This window comes from Schistocerca serialis, chromosome 4, assembly GCF_023864345.2.
Source record: "Schistocerca serialis cubense isolate TAMUIC-IGC-003099 chromosome 4, iqSchSeri2.2, whole genome shotgun sequence".
In the NCBI taxonomy this organism is placed as follows: Eukaryota; Metazoa; Arthropoda; class Insecta; order Orthoptera; family Acrididae; genus Schistocerca; species Schistocerca serialis.
This window is the reverse complement of record NC_064641.1, coordinates 260,074,949-260,090,171: the sequence shown is the minus strand read 5'-3', so window position 1 is coordinate 260,090,171 and position 15,223 is coordinate 260,074,949. Positions and strand designations below refer to the sequence as shown.

Here is a 15,223-nt window from a genome sequence, read left to right as displayed (position 1 = left end):
ACAGTTTGCCACCCATTCCACACCAACAACTACCATTATAAAGTCTAGCCACCCGAGGTCATCGTTATTTGTATTGATGAGCAATCCCTCTCCAAATATGCCAAGGGTCTCCCTGAGGCCTTCATTACCCTCCCAACCTTATCCAGAAAGAGCTACCTCGTGCCTTGTCTCTACAGTCACCTGCCATCTCCTACATAACCACTGTTGGGCAAGAGAGTATTGAATAGAATTGGGGGGAAGAGGAGTTTGTGGCACAACTTGACTAGAAGAAGGGATCGGTTGGTAGGACACGTTCTGAGGCATCAAGGGATCACTAATTTAGCATTGGAGGGCAGTGTGGAGGGTAAAAATCGTAGAGGGAGACCAAGAGATTAATACACTAAGCAGATTCAGAAGGATGTAGGCTGCAGTATGTTCTGGGATATGAAACAGCTTGCACAGGATGGAGTAGAATGGAGAGCTGCATCAAACCAGTCTCAGGACTGAAGACAACAACAACAACAACAAAGTTTTTTATTGCAGCTGATTTATCTGGTCTCCTTGGTTACGAAAAAGGAAGAGCTGGTCCACAAGGATGTATAAATAAAAGTTTACTTCTCCTTTTTCACCTCTTGGTAGCAGAGTAGCCATTCCCCATTTGTTGTCATAGGCACAATCAAGAAGTCCTGTAATCTGTTCAGCTGCAACATCTGGACCCACTTGAATTTTATGAACATCAAAATCCTTAAGATCAGAAATAAGTTTTGCCTTACCTTCAGCTTTGCTCATACTAATAAATACATGATACTTTTGGGTCCTGTGACTGCACTGACTTTATAAAATCTTTTTGCCTAGCTCCTTATTTATGGTGAATGCTCATCATTTGTCACATAGAAGAAGTGACTCATGACATATATGCTTTACCACACTCAAACAGTTGGAAGGGAGGTAATATTTGATCACGCTGTGCTTCCACAACTGATTAATATACATTTATGTGTATTTATTAAGCCTTCTATATGGTCATCCTAAGTGACAAAGTGGTACAAATGTGCCAGTGAAATGATTTACAAAATTTAATTTCTCAATAAAATGTTGAACTGCATTTGTTGGAAGGCAGAAAGTACAATATACCATTTTGTTGAAGTCCCTTCGACATTTTACTGGGCGATTAAGCATTTTAAATCATGAACCTGCACTTTTCTGCAACTTTATCCCATGAGCCTGTGTGCTTAATTTGTTATACATGCACACAGCAATCTTGTTCTTTTCCTCTCACTGGTGCTTTAACCTATACTGAAGTGAATTACTTTCAACAGAAGTGATTTCATATAGTTCATATTTTTAGAACAGAGTGTGTGTGTGTGTGTGTGTGTGTGTGTGTGTGTGTATGCGCGCGCGCGCGCACACACATGCGTTTCTATTTTGGAAGAAAGATTTTTTGCCCAAAAGCTTAAATGTTTAGCAGTCTTCTCCATTGCGTATGTCTGCAACTCCTCTAAGAGGTAAGTATGTAGTTTTACATAATTTGGAAACCATAAACAATCTTAATTTTATGATATCCATCAAATATATTTTCTGCTCTTGGTGGGAAGGTAAGTAACCAAGTCCATTGCATCTTGTACTGCTGAGTGGTGAAATCACATAAATCCAAGCACAGCGGCACCAGTGAGAATGTGGGGATTTGGTGTATAACTTTGCTGCCTGCAATTTCCAAGAGGAGGAAAGCACAATACAACTGGATAGACCTATGACTGAGTCATGCACTATTACTAGAAATCTTGCATACGGCATTTCAATACTTAACTTTACAATGGCAACAAGTGGCTGTCAGAATGCCCTAATATGCAAAATCTGAATAAATGCAATTACGTTGAAGTCACACATTTTCTCAGTTAATATGACAAAAAGCTGAAACATCACTTAGTATACTGTTCTGTATTTATAGGAGTGTCAAATCTAATACAGAATAACTTGACTGCTTCTGTTTGAAATACACCCATAAATAAAACAAGGAAGGAGAGAAATGAATCCAATTTTATCTCCATTATTCTTGATGAAGCAACTAATGTGTGTAATTTCTTGTAGTTCTCCTCAGTACTATGCTATGTCATAGGTGTTAGTCACGAACATGAAAAGTTCCTAAAATTCATGAACATGTTCACAATTATGATGGAGCTGCAGTTGGTTGGTCATTTGAATGGAATGCAATCAAGAGAGGTAAACATATTTTCCACTGTAATGTTTGTTCACTGTATTACTCATCGACTGAATTCAGTGTTATCGCAAGCTCTGTTGAAAACCAAAGAATGCAGAATTTTTTTCTTTACTATGAATGGTCTTCCTACTTTTTCTTCCAAGACAACATAAAGAACCTGTGTTCTAGCTGAAGAAGTAAAGAAACAACTGCCTAAAGTGACTGCTACACTCTGGAGTTCTGTCTCTCATCTGCTGAAAACCTTATACTGTATTGCGGTCTGCTGGTTTCACTTTTCAAGATGATGATAGATCCAGATAAGCAGGATGAAGAAACCTATACTGCTGCTCATGGATTTGAAAGCATGGTGCAAGATGTCAATTTAAATTTTGCCATACATATGTTTTCAGATATTTTCTCCTCGCTAGTGCTGTATTTGACATATTGCAAGCCAGAGCTTACAACATTGCCTAATGTTTAACAAAAATGAATGAATCCGAAGAAATGTAGATGGCCAAATGTGATGGATTTGAAATATGAAATATTCATGTTTCAACATATGGATGAATTGGTAACTAAAGAAAAGCTTTTCAGCCACAAAAATGATAAAAACTATGAATGTATCCAGAATGAGATACTGGCAGAAGTAAAGCTGTGAGTACCGGGCGTGAGTCGTGCTTCGGTAGCTCAGTTGGTAGAGCACTTGCCCGCGAAAGGCAAAGGTCCCGAGTTCGAATCTCGGTCGGGCACACAGTTTTAATCTGCCAGGAAGTTTCACTATGAATGTAGTTCACACTTTCAAGAACAGTTTACAAACTTAGCTCTGTTATTAATTGGAAAAGGTCTCCTCTGGCAGTTGAGGTCAGTGTTTGATGATTGGGTGATCAATAAAGTCATCAAAAATACAATTCTATTGTAAATGCTTACTTTTATGGAAGTTCAGTACACACCACTGGCAGATATACATACATAAAAGATAATTCAACACTGTAAGTTCAGTATCCATAAATCGTAAGTAGCTTTAGTATCTATTGTAAATATTTTAAGATAACTATTTAAACCTAGACTGCTGAAAGATGAACTGTTCACAAACCTCTCACTTGCCCCATATAAAAATGAAACATTAGTATTGTTGTCAGCTTTTTCAACTAGAATGCAGACAACTACAGAGCAATGTCACGTGAAGAGTGGAGAAAAAGTCAAGATTAGGCCACTACCTGTGAAAAAGCAATGATCTAATATAAATACAAGACTTCCAATGCTCATACCAGTTCACCTCTAGCAACTTATGACAGCTATTTGTTACATGTAAGATTTAGGATATAATTCTATCTTTGTTATCTTAACTGAAGTGACCTTCCTACAATCACATCTCTTGTGATCATATCTTGAAATTTTTGTCTGTTTCACCTGCTGTCCTATTCAACAAATTAGTTTGTAACCATTAAACTCCACAAAGTACATTAGTTCTTTATCACATTACATTTTTGATGCCCATTACATTTATTTTTGGAACATATATCTAAATCGGAAACCTAAGCTCAAAATTTATAAACTGATTACAGATGCCATGGCACATCACACAATGGGTGACTACAAAAATTAATATTAATAACTGTCTCCACTAAAATGTAGATGACAATGAATAAGAATATGTCAAGTAGTTAATCTACTTACTGCTTTTTGTAAATTCTCCACACGGCACTTTTGAGTGGCCAACTGCTCCTGGCATAAAGTTTTTTCTTCGAAATATGGCCTTGAACGAGTAATGCTTCTTCTCAGCCTTTGTTCTAGTTCTTGGACCTAGAAGAAAAGAATGCAGAAATTCACAATAGATTTTAATTAACACATACTACACAAGCAATGGGAAAGGTTATGAAGTTAGAGCTTCCATAATATGCTCGTTACTTAGTACGACACCTCAGAACTTGCCCCCCCAACCCTATGATTCCGACATATGTGTGTGTTGCTCCATACACATTGCATCCTATTACACATTACAGTCCCACTTTCTTAACATATATAGTCATGGTAAGGGTGAGGCAGAGAATATGTAGGGAATACGTATAATGGGTTGATGTGCAGATCAGCCTCGGTTTGTGTTTCAAGTGGCTTTCCCACATCCCACTGAGTGAATATCAGGTTGGTTTTCATGTTCTGCCTCAGATACACACTACACAAACATATAGAACACTTTCTCAAACATGTATACAGACTTTATTCTCTACACAGACATATTGGGTACACTGCTGCTGTGCTGGTGGGGGGGTTAACAGGTGACCAAAATCTTCGTGGCTGGACACATTTTAGCCCTGCTCCTTATGACTGAGTCCAGTGCCCTAACCACCGTGCCATTTAACTTGATTACTTCTAACAGCAGTGCTTCAAAACTCCATGGATGGAAACTTGTTCTCCAATATTCATTTTACTCTTGGCATTCACTCTATCTCCATTTCCATTAGTTTCATGTTTCTTTGTTTCTCTTTTCATTTCCACAGCCTTCTTCGATCAACCTTTTCACATTACATTCTGCATCCCATCTGTCAACTTTGGCTTCCGTTTTGAATATATTTTCCTTTATTATTTTTTCTCCTTTCCCCATTCAGTCTTCCACTTCTCTACTATTCCCAACGAAATATTACTGATTTCAGAATTTAATATGATGCCTGACTGCAGTGGTAAAATTGCTGACTACTGAGATCACTCCCAATGAACTGTTATGTAGCAAAGAATTTTACAGAAGAAACACAACAGTCATTAGATGTATAAAGTTACTACCACAAATACTGTTTGATGCATGCCGGAGAAAGATAGTTTTCTAATTAAGTTGTCATACTTCACTGGTGAGTGGGTGCCAAGATAATCAAATGGTCTTCTTTCATAGAGTTTGGGACAAGCAGACATTGCCTCCTGTCAAAATTGTGAAAGTGCAAAACAAGGCACTGAGACACCTTCTGCCTTCTTTCCAATTCCCAAGTACAGTTTTGCAACTACATAATTGATTTTGTAAATGATCCTATGACTAAATAATAATGTCTGGTTGTTACATGTCAAGTACCCTTGTCCTGTGTACTGCCTACGATTTCATGCCAATAACCACACCATTGTCTTGTATTGCACTTTCTGACCTATCATGGGACTTCGACTGCCTATGTATCATTCACTCTTATAACTTTTAGGAAAGTTTCACAGCTACCAAAATTTCTTTACATTGTGCACAAAATTTTATGACAAGAAAAGAATTTTTCTTTCTTTTCTTTTCCCTGACTTCTCACCTTCTGTTCTGCTGCGTTGAAGAGTGCTGCTCTCCTCTGGTGTTCACGGCCACTCTCTGCTTTTTGTGTTTCTGCCTCCATAACCTACAAAATATTAGAGAATGCTTGCCTGTAATATTCCTGATTAAAGTCACATACAAAAAATATATTTATTTCTTTTTACCTTGATAGTTGCATGATTCAACATCTCTTGCCAAGCATTATCAAACTGCCATTCATGCTGTTTACTCAGAAACCTCTGTTCGGCAAGTGCCACTGTTTCTTTTGCAGCTTGGTGTATTTCTGCCAAACCATAATAGGGCAATTAGATACAACCCACTTAAGTGAAAGACTATAAATAGTTAGTAGATGCCCGTAATGCAATACACTATAAGCAATTTGTCACAGGATACAGGAATACTTATTCAAATCAGTTGTCACAACTGGTTACTAATATGAAAACCAAATGCTGATCTATGACTATTAAAAAAAGAATGTATAAGCTTATTGGTTGTTATACATCCAATGAGGTGAGACTATGGCAAAACTTACGAACTTGCCCCTGGAGCTTATGGGAATATTTTGCCAGTCCCTGGTTGAGGCAAGACCATATGACCATTTGAAGAGACGATTTAAGGCTTAGGGTCCCCACTGAGGTGATAAAACTCTCCTGTGTGTCCTACTTGGTTGCCATCAGTTTTTACCTCACTTGATTTAGTAGTTACTAAAATGCAATGCACCAGATCTGGACATTAACCAAATGTAGTGTCATAATGATTAGGCAATGCAATATACAACCATCATATGGAAAAGGCATAACTGTAAACATCACAACTTCTGGAACTGAAGTCATTACTTATTTCCACACGTATACAAACAATAGTGAAAAAAATTGGAATTCTGGGTGGCAAATTCTGCATTCTCAGATGGAACTTTGCTTTTATCAGTCTTCTGTGCCTGCACTGAAACAATGAGTTCAAGTTTACATTTTTCACTGTTAAGGTCAATAAGGCCGAACTGAGTGTGCTTGTATATTTGCAAGTTGTTCTAACTTCAGAATGTGACACAACTCCCTTAAACATTCCTATCCACCAAAAATTATTCCAAACATAGTGATTTTCACAAGTGTGGACTAAGGTTTCTAGAAAAGAATATGTGACTCTTGCTGCTGTATGAGTTAACTGCATAATGTTCCACTATTGTGATCACTTCTTTAAGATCTTCACCAGAATCAAAGCAATGGAAAAAGCACTCTTTCGTGTGCATGAGGATATGGAAATCACTTGGAGTTTAGTATGGGCTTCTAGTGGCAACTTCTGCCACCAAATGTAACAGCAACACCAAATGTAGTGGGACGAGGTAGAAGGCACCGATTAAGACTCGTCCGAGCTTTCCAAGTGATTTATTGTTTCCAACTACAGTGCCCCCCATTCCTCTCGGTCTGCATCACCGGGTCCTGCAATGCTGAGGACATCACTTTGCTGTCTGTGAAATGGCTTGGTGCATAATGGCTGCCACAGCGACCTGTGCACGCACTGCTGTGTGTTGGCCTTCTGTGGCAGCGGAGTTGCGGCATCGTCAGGATGCGCTAGCAGCTGACTCAGAGCGGCCTTCGCCTCTGCCACCTTAGCGATGCACACTGCAAGGCGACCTGCGGCGCGCCCGCTCGCCGGCATGGCTAAGAACGCAGCGACAACGAGCACCCGCAATCTGGCGTCCAAATCTGCAGCCCTCGCCCTGGATGTCTCTGGTGTGTGTGTTGGGAGCCAAGATGACTGCCTGCAGTAGCGAGCCGTGGAGTGGCCCGTCACTGGCTGGTTATGGACCCCGCGTCGGCCTCAGAGGGTTGAACCAGCGACCCGCTGGGGACCGGAATGCTGGCGCCCCATCTGCTGCTGTGTGTAGCCGGTGGTGTGACACGCCCCGCCATCCAGTGCTGTGTGTAGCTGGTGGTGTGACACGTCCCGCCGTCCAGTAGAGCTGTCACACTTGAATGCCCCGTGTTGGCCTCAGAAGGTCGAACCAGCGACCCGCCGTGGACTGGAACGCTGGCACCCCATCTGCTGCTGCATGTAGCCTGTGGTGTGACACGCCCTGCCGTCCAGGAGAGCTGTCACACTTGAATGCTTTGTTAGTGAACTGGCATCTATTTATATGCAGCTGTGCGCCTCTGTTTTGCTTATGCGCCGCTCCGCGTCACACAGTCATTACACCTAGGTAGGCCAGTGGGCACCTTCTGCCTGTAACTTGCGCCATGCAAACCACTGTGTTCACTCTTTTCAGGTGGTCTACGGCCCTGTGGCCTCCATTCTACTTCGCAACCACTGGTAGCATAACTTACTGTCAACAGACCTACGCCTGGCTGTAACTTGTGTGCTCCGAAATATTGCACCAAAACTGACTTTTCCTATCCCAAATGGTAGTGCCGCTACAGGTCTCCAGGGCAAATGTTCAATTAATCCCATGTGAACTAATGCCAACAATTCTTGCGTTTTCTGGGCAGTGTGTAGCCATGCATGATTGTGTAAAACATGACACTGTAATCAAGAGATTGTGTCACTTGTTTACAATAGCTCATATTCAGGTTTTTTAATGCCTCACAGTACACTTCAGACATATATATAGTCTGACATGTCCCCACATTCTTTTTTGTGACTGCTGTTTTGTCACTGCATTAGCATAGGAAACCAGATTTTGTCAGCACTCAAAATTATTCTGTCCCATAGTCTTTCTCCTTCTTCGCCACAATGAAAATGAAGTCCAGAGAAGCACTTATCAACTGACTTTTGTGGTCTCCGAAATAAGTTTTGAAACCCCCAACTGACACAGAACTTGTGTCATGAAATAGTTTAGTCACAATCTCATGAGAGATACACTGAAAAATCTAGGGAAGATGCCTGACAGTTGACATACTGTAAAAATTTGGTTTTTAGTTCATTCCTGATTACTGACAGATGGGCTCTTCTGTCATGAACATACATCATTCCACTCTCCAATGAATATCATCATTGATGTCCATCTTCATTCATAAAATTTAGTTCACAAATTATGCATAGAGATTTGCTGCCACTAAAAATCATATTACAGAATAAATTTCTCATTTTGCAGGATTTTCGATTGAACACTCATTTTGAACAAGAAGCAATGTGGATTTTCACTACCATAGTGTAATGTAGCAGAACAGCTTAACATTTAATGGAAACTATGATCAGGTTAATACTATTCAATGAATTGTGGGTGAAGCCCGATCAACAGGGATTTACATGCATTAAACGAAAGTAATAGTGCATTGAGAATGGCTAGCTCCTAGCCAAAATCTAGATCTGCATAATAAAATTTAAAAAGGACTACCGATTGCTGCAATCTATAATTTACAAGAAAACTGATTCATCGAACACATTTCCTTCACTTAAACTCTTACGCCACTGATGCACTGAGAAAATAAACTACTGACTTATTTGATTGTAATTTGTATGAGAATGTATTTATATTAAATGAAGAAGAATCATCAAGTCATGCACATTATAGAGTAAGTACAAGCATCATATATCTTGACACATGTGATTTACATCAACTTGGGTGATGATTTTGTTTTAAAGGAAGGTCTGCCTTGTTATCTGTGGACTTTCTGACTGTTCCTACCATAATGCAAATTATGATGTACTTATCCTACAAAATACTGAGTATATGATCACAAAGCTACAAAAATATTAATATTACCATTTACTGTCAAACTTATTATATGAAATGAAAAATACCCATCTTGAAATAGAAAGTTTTCCCCTTGTTGGTTCCCTCCAATCCTAGCTAATTCCAATGGAAATCCGAATTTCTTGCTGATTGTGAGCAGTTGCCTTATCCATTTCAGCTATCCACACACACTCCCCGGCCCCATCCAAACCTCCGTATGTCACTGTCCACTTCTTTATATCATAGTCCTTTGTTCCTTTAAGCTCACAACATTGCTTGATTCCTGCTCAGTGAGACTGACAGAACCATAAGGAATCGAGACCATTTTTATCACTTTTTATCACTGTATACCCAATCTTGGCTTATGATACAAATGATTTCATGATCAGCAGCTGTAAGAAATATTATTCCAAATTATTTGCTGAATGCAAATATCATGACCTCAACTGCAATGGATCTAGATATATTACCTAACTGTGGCAAATGAAAATCTGAGCCAGACCAGGACTTTGCATCGGACTAGGAAGCAGCCACGGATAGCCAAACTGTTTAAGGTGATTGTTCACTCACTCATACATTCAAGTCCTCATTCAGCACAAATGTTCATGTCACAATTGGGTACTACTTCTATACCCTGCAGCTGATGGCATGAAATTCGCATTCAGTGAATAATTTGCAATAATAATACCTTTAATTAGTACTTTATCTTATAAACTTTGGCTCCACATACACTGTATGCATCCCCAATGTTAGAACAAAATATTCTAGTTAGTAATAATCTGTATGTATGACTAAGTTTTGCCATATACCTGTACTAGTTAATAATATGATTACCTAAGAAATTTGACTTAATTGTATGACACTTAAAGCTTTATTGCGCACCAATCATTTAAAACTTTACATACTTTTTATAACTGTGTCCTGACTGAATTGCTAGTACTGGAGACTGTGTGTTAATTCAGAGAAAGACAAAGCATTTGAATAGAATGGAGAAGTGGGACACCATGTGGTGATGATTCAAATGCAAACATTTCACTATGCTTGTGAATTTGTGGAGTGGAGAAAGGACATGCAAAAACGCATTTATGAAAAAGAAATAATGATGAATGATCCATGTAATGACAATATGTTAAAACTGTTCTGTGTATATTTATGTAACATGATTACAATTTACCGTTACTTTGTTTCACAAACAGACACAGACACTTTTACCGTGTTGAGTAACATCTATCCTATTCTGGTGCGTGCATGGCTTAACAAAAGGCTTGCCCACAATTCTTATGTGCGATACTTTGTGTGTGTGTGTGTGTGTGTGTGTGTGTGTGTGTGTGTGTGGTAGCTGAATAGCTCAACATTTAATGGAAACTATGATTCTGACAATAATGAAGAATGTGACACAATGTCGCGAAGTTTATGCGATCTTATATACATAAGAGAGCTTGTACTGTAACATTGGATTACTGTATTGATGAAATTAGGCCAACGAAACACACTGAGACCAAATTAAGATGAGCTGTAAGGATACTGACCAACAAACTAAAAATATGTAAGAATCAATGTAAATGAAAGTCCAATCTATCATTCACAAAACTGGCACAGTAACTACAATTCAGGTACCTAAAGACGATTCAGCTAACTAAAGTCACAGAATCTAAGTTGGTAGCAAAAACTAATCTGTATTTATAAAATTGTCAACGAAAATGATTAGAACATTACTGTGGATACATTGTCCGTGTAATTTTATTTTATGAGTATTGCAATATCTGAACATCCTACCTGGTTCAGAAACATTGTAGAGAATTGTAAAGCCAAATTTTATAACCAATTTTGTAAAAGCAATGAAATCTTAATTATAAATTCAACCAACTTCAATTTAAACAACGCAGGATGTAATTTCGTGATTGTTAAAAGCTATGTACAGAAAAGTGGCAGTTGCTGTGCAGTCAGTCCTAGGCACCAAACCTGTGTCAGTTTTTATCTGTTTGTGACACAATAAAACAAGTTTTTAATGCATTTTGACTATTGCAGCTTCATTATTTATTTGATTCACAGGCACCTAATGTATTTGAAGAGGACCCATTTATTATTTCAGATGGAAGATAACCAACGAAAATGAGTTACACATCTGATTGAAGATGACCGATAATCAACAAATTAAGTAGTCGAATTTTAGCCACAAAAGCTGGTTATGTTTTAGCAGCCCTTAAGCACAGTAATCTACTGTGTGAACCAGAGTAATGACTGTTCTATTTTCCCCACTACTTCCCACATTACATGAAAACGGAAATTACTTTCTAAATGATGATGTGTTCTTCAGTACAAAGGCTGGTTTAATGTAGCTCTCCACATTAATCTTTGCTGTGTAAGTCTCTTCAGCTTTGCATAATCATGCACCCTAAATCCATCTGAAACTGATTACTGTATCCAATCCCTGGTCTTCCTCCACAATTTTTACCTCCATACTTAGCTCCATTACCAAACTGACAATTCTTTGAGACCCCGCTCAGTTTGTCAAGTTGTAAAATAATCTCCTTCTCTGCAATTTGATTCGGCATCTCTTCTTTAGTTATCCACTATACCCATGTAATTTTCAGCATTTATCTTTAGCAAATTTCAAACGCTTATATTCTCTTCTGGCCCGAATTGTTTATTGTTTACCCTTCACTTCTGCATGAAAGGCAAGTACCTTACGAAAAGACTGCCTGATGGTTAAATTTCTATCCATTGCAAACAAATTTCTCTTTTTCAGAAATGCTTTTCTTACAATTGCCAGTTTGTACTTTATACCCTCTCTACTTTGGCCATAGTTATTTTGCTGCCCAGCTACCAAAATTTATTTAACTACTTCTAGTGTCTCATTCTCTAATCTAATTCCTTCAGCATCACGGATTTGACTAAATTCCAATACCACAGTTTTATTTTTGTTGTTTTTCATCCCAACCTCTTTTGAAGACACAATGCACTCAAACTGCTCTAGAAGAAGAACATATTGCATGTGAGTACACTTACTTCCATTCATACTGTACACTCACTAAGATACTGACACACACGACATCAACACTACTAACTAACTTCAATGAGGGCGATGAAATACCATAGTGGAACCATAAAATGTAGTTTATCTGTAAATGTGTAATCATTAATTGGTTTAACCACCTATCTTGCAGGACTCCTCTATGGAGACTTTCCGCAAAAGTGAGTTGTCGCTGTTATTGGACGCAGTTTGTTTTGCCTCAAAACAGAATTTGATGTTTCTGAGTGGCATTTGTGTCTGCTACTCATTGTGTACTACATCACCTACTGGCATTCTGTACCCAATGGATCAGAAGGCTAGAACACATTCGTTGGCCACCGGGTCACTACATATTTTTTCATTTGAATTTTGCCTGTAAATGTGGATGAAAAGAAAATCCAAAGAGAAAGAGTATAAACAAAAGCTAACTAACAGTGCTATCCTCCCCTGAAAAATATGTAATGCTGCTAAAACTGCTGCATAGTGTACTGAAATTGAAGGTGGGATTTTTTAAAATTTAATATATTTTAAAATTATTTATTCCTTTTTGCCTGCTTAATTTGTTGCATTTTTATATTTTCTCCTTTCATCAATTAAATTCAATATATCCTGTGTTATCCATGTATTTCAACTCGGCCATGTCTTTTTCCTTATTGTATCACCTGCTTTCATTATTTCCATCTCTCAAAGCTACCCATTTGTCTTCTACTCCCTTCTCGTTTCAGTCAAATGTTGCCTGGTGCGCTCTGTCAACAATCTCTAGTTCTTTCAAATTATCCAGGTCTAATCTTGTTAATTTCCTTCCTTTCTGCAGTTTCTTGAATTTCAATCTACAGATCACAGCCAATAAATTATGTTTAGAATCCACATCTCCCATTGGAAATATCTTACAGTTAAAAATATGGTTCTGAAATTTCTGCTCACCACCGTGTAATCAACCCAGAACCGTCATGGTCTCAAAGTCCACATATACAACCTTTTTACACTATTCTTAAACTAAGTGTTCGATCTATTAAATAATGTTCTGTGCAAAAGTCTATCAGGTGGCTTCCTCTGCTATCACTTTTCACTAGTCCACATTCTGCTATTTTGTCTTCTCTGCATTTTTCTATATCAAATTTCAGTCTCTCGTCACAAATTTTCCACTCCACTACTTATCTAAATTATTTCTTTTATCTCGTGATAGGTTCTTTCAATCCCTTCATCATCCACGGAAATGGCTGACCAACTTGTACTCCTGTGGTGGGTGTTTACTTCATGTCTATATCTTGGCTATCAAAATATCCTATTCTCATAGCAGCTTACCCACATTCCTATTGTCTTCACTTAAAACTTCTGGGCTGATAGGCCGTGGTCAAAGTATAAAACTCTCCCCTGATGTTTCGTCTCCGACTGCGAGACACATTCTCGGAGGTACAGCGGCAAACTGTTCGCCTGGAAGTTTTAAGTGAAGATAATACCGGCTGTGAAAGCTTACATTGTATGTTCCTACTGTCTTATTTATTATTAGACCTACTCTCACTTTACCCCTTCTTGACTTTGTATTTATAAACCAGTATTCACCGCACCAGAAGTCTCGTATGTGGTGAGCAACCAGAGGGAAATCTAAGGATTGAGGAATTTTTCTTTCAAAATTTTAGTACCCTATGTTTCACAATTCCAGTATTGCGTTCTGTGATGAGACAGAGACTGGACCTCGCAGGTGTATACCGAATGTTATCTGATGCACCCCTGCCCACGCCTGGTTCACATGGGTAATGTTCCCATTGCATGTACTGCTGACAGTGGATGCTTTTCAAGGCATTGCTGACAATAGGATGTTTTGGGGTAACACCCTGCGAGCAAATAGGAAAGCGTCATGTGAGGGATGCAGAATGGGTCACCTGGAGGCATCCAGAACACAAGTTCTTCTCTCTATTGTCGACCAGCTCTCCACCCAGTTAAATGTGTATACTAGCTCCTTTGTTAGGGCACCATGCTCTCAGTCAATCTGCAGCAGCCCCCAACACTGTAGCTCATCTCTTTTGTTGTATCCCTTAGTAATAAGGTTAGGAGCAATATAAACTCCAAATGTGGCACTGAAGCTCTTGTCAGGTTTTTCATTCTCAGAAATTCCCTAGCTCACCCAAGCACCCACATCCTACCTCCATCCTCACTCGCCCTTCTCTGCCCAGTCCTGTTCTTCTTGTCACTACACTCACTTATTCCCATTATATCTAACTAATTTCAATCTATCAATTTTCCTTTTTGAATTCTCTACACAACCTACCCAATTAATGGATCTAACATTCCACACTCCAACCTGCAGAACATCTGTTTTGTATTTGCTGATTGTGATATCCTCCTGAGTAGTCTCCACATGGAGATCCGAATGGGGGACTATATTACCTTCAGAATATTTTACCCATCAGGATGCTATCACCTTTTACCCATACAAAAGGTCTGTATGCCATAAGGAAAAATAACAGCTGTAGTTTCCCCTCCCTTTCCAGTCATTTGCAGTACCAGCACAGCAAGATCATGTTGGCTAAATTTACATGCCCACATCAGTCAATCATCCAGACTGTTCCCCTGCAACTACTGCACAATATGCTGTCATTCTCCAGCAGCCATGTGTTTATCTAACCTCTCCACAGTTCAGTCTCCGTTGTGGTTGCACCTATGGTATGGCTATCTGTGTTGAAGTACTCAAGCCATTCCCCCATGGCAAAGTGCATCTGGTTTTTTGTGTGTGTGTGTGTGTGTGTGTGTGTGTGTGTGTGTGTGTGTGTGTAATTATTTCGATTGACTCTATAGGTTGTTACTTCTTTTCCTCCAAGCAAGTTCTTGCCATGAACATGATTTTTTTTTTAATGAAACCTGTAAGAAAAAAACGCAGTAAATGAACATTACAATCTCAACTACCTTACCATTAGCTCTTTGGAACTGGACAGCAGCTTTCTGACACTCCAGTTGTGCCTTCTTTGCAATTTCAAGAGCTTCATAGTATGGACGAGCACGTTCAATGCATGAGCCTAAATTTTTGGAAAGGAGTTTAAGGCGCCGTGTTGAATCATTGAGTAGCAATCTGAATGTGTTGTTGGCCTCCTG

The 15,223-nt window shown here is 38.9% G+C and overlaps 1 protein-coding gene and 1 non-coding gene across 2 annotated transcripts in view; one reads left to right on the top strand and one right to left on the bottom strand.

Annotated features, from left to right (window-relative positions):
- Window positions 1-15,223, bottom strand: part of LOC126473749 (SH3 domain-binding protein 5 homolog) — a 93,479-nt gene that overhangs the window by 54,834 nt on the left and 23,422 nt on the right. Inside the window, exons 3-6 of the mRNA XM_050100999.1 lie at window positions 15,043-15,220; window positions 5,615-5,733; window positions 5,452-5,535; window positions 3,854-3,979 (exon numbers count right to left, since the gene is read on the bottom strand). Coding sequence (XP_049956956.1) covers window positions 3,854-3,979; window positions 5,452-5,535; window positions 5,615-5,733; window positions 15,043-15,220 — 507 coding nt within the window. The remainder of the gene's footprint in view (window positions 1-3,853; window positions 3,980-5,451; window positions 5,536-5,614; window positions 5,734-15,042; window positions 15,221-15,223) is intronic.
- Window positions 2,852-2,926, top strand: Trnas-cga (transfer RNA serine (anticodon CGA)). Its single transcript has one exon. It is a non-coding gene; the product is annotated as a tRNA-Ser (tRNA).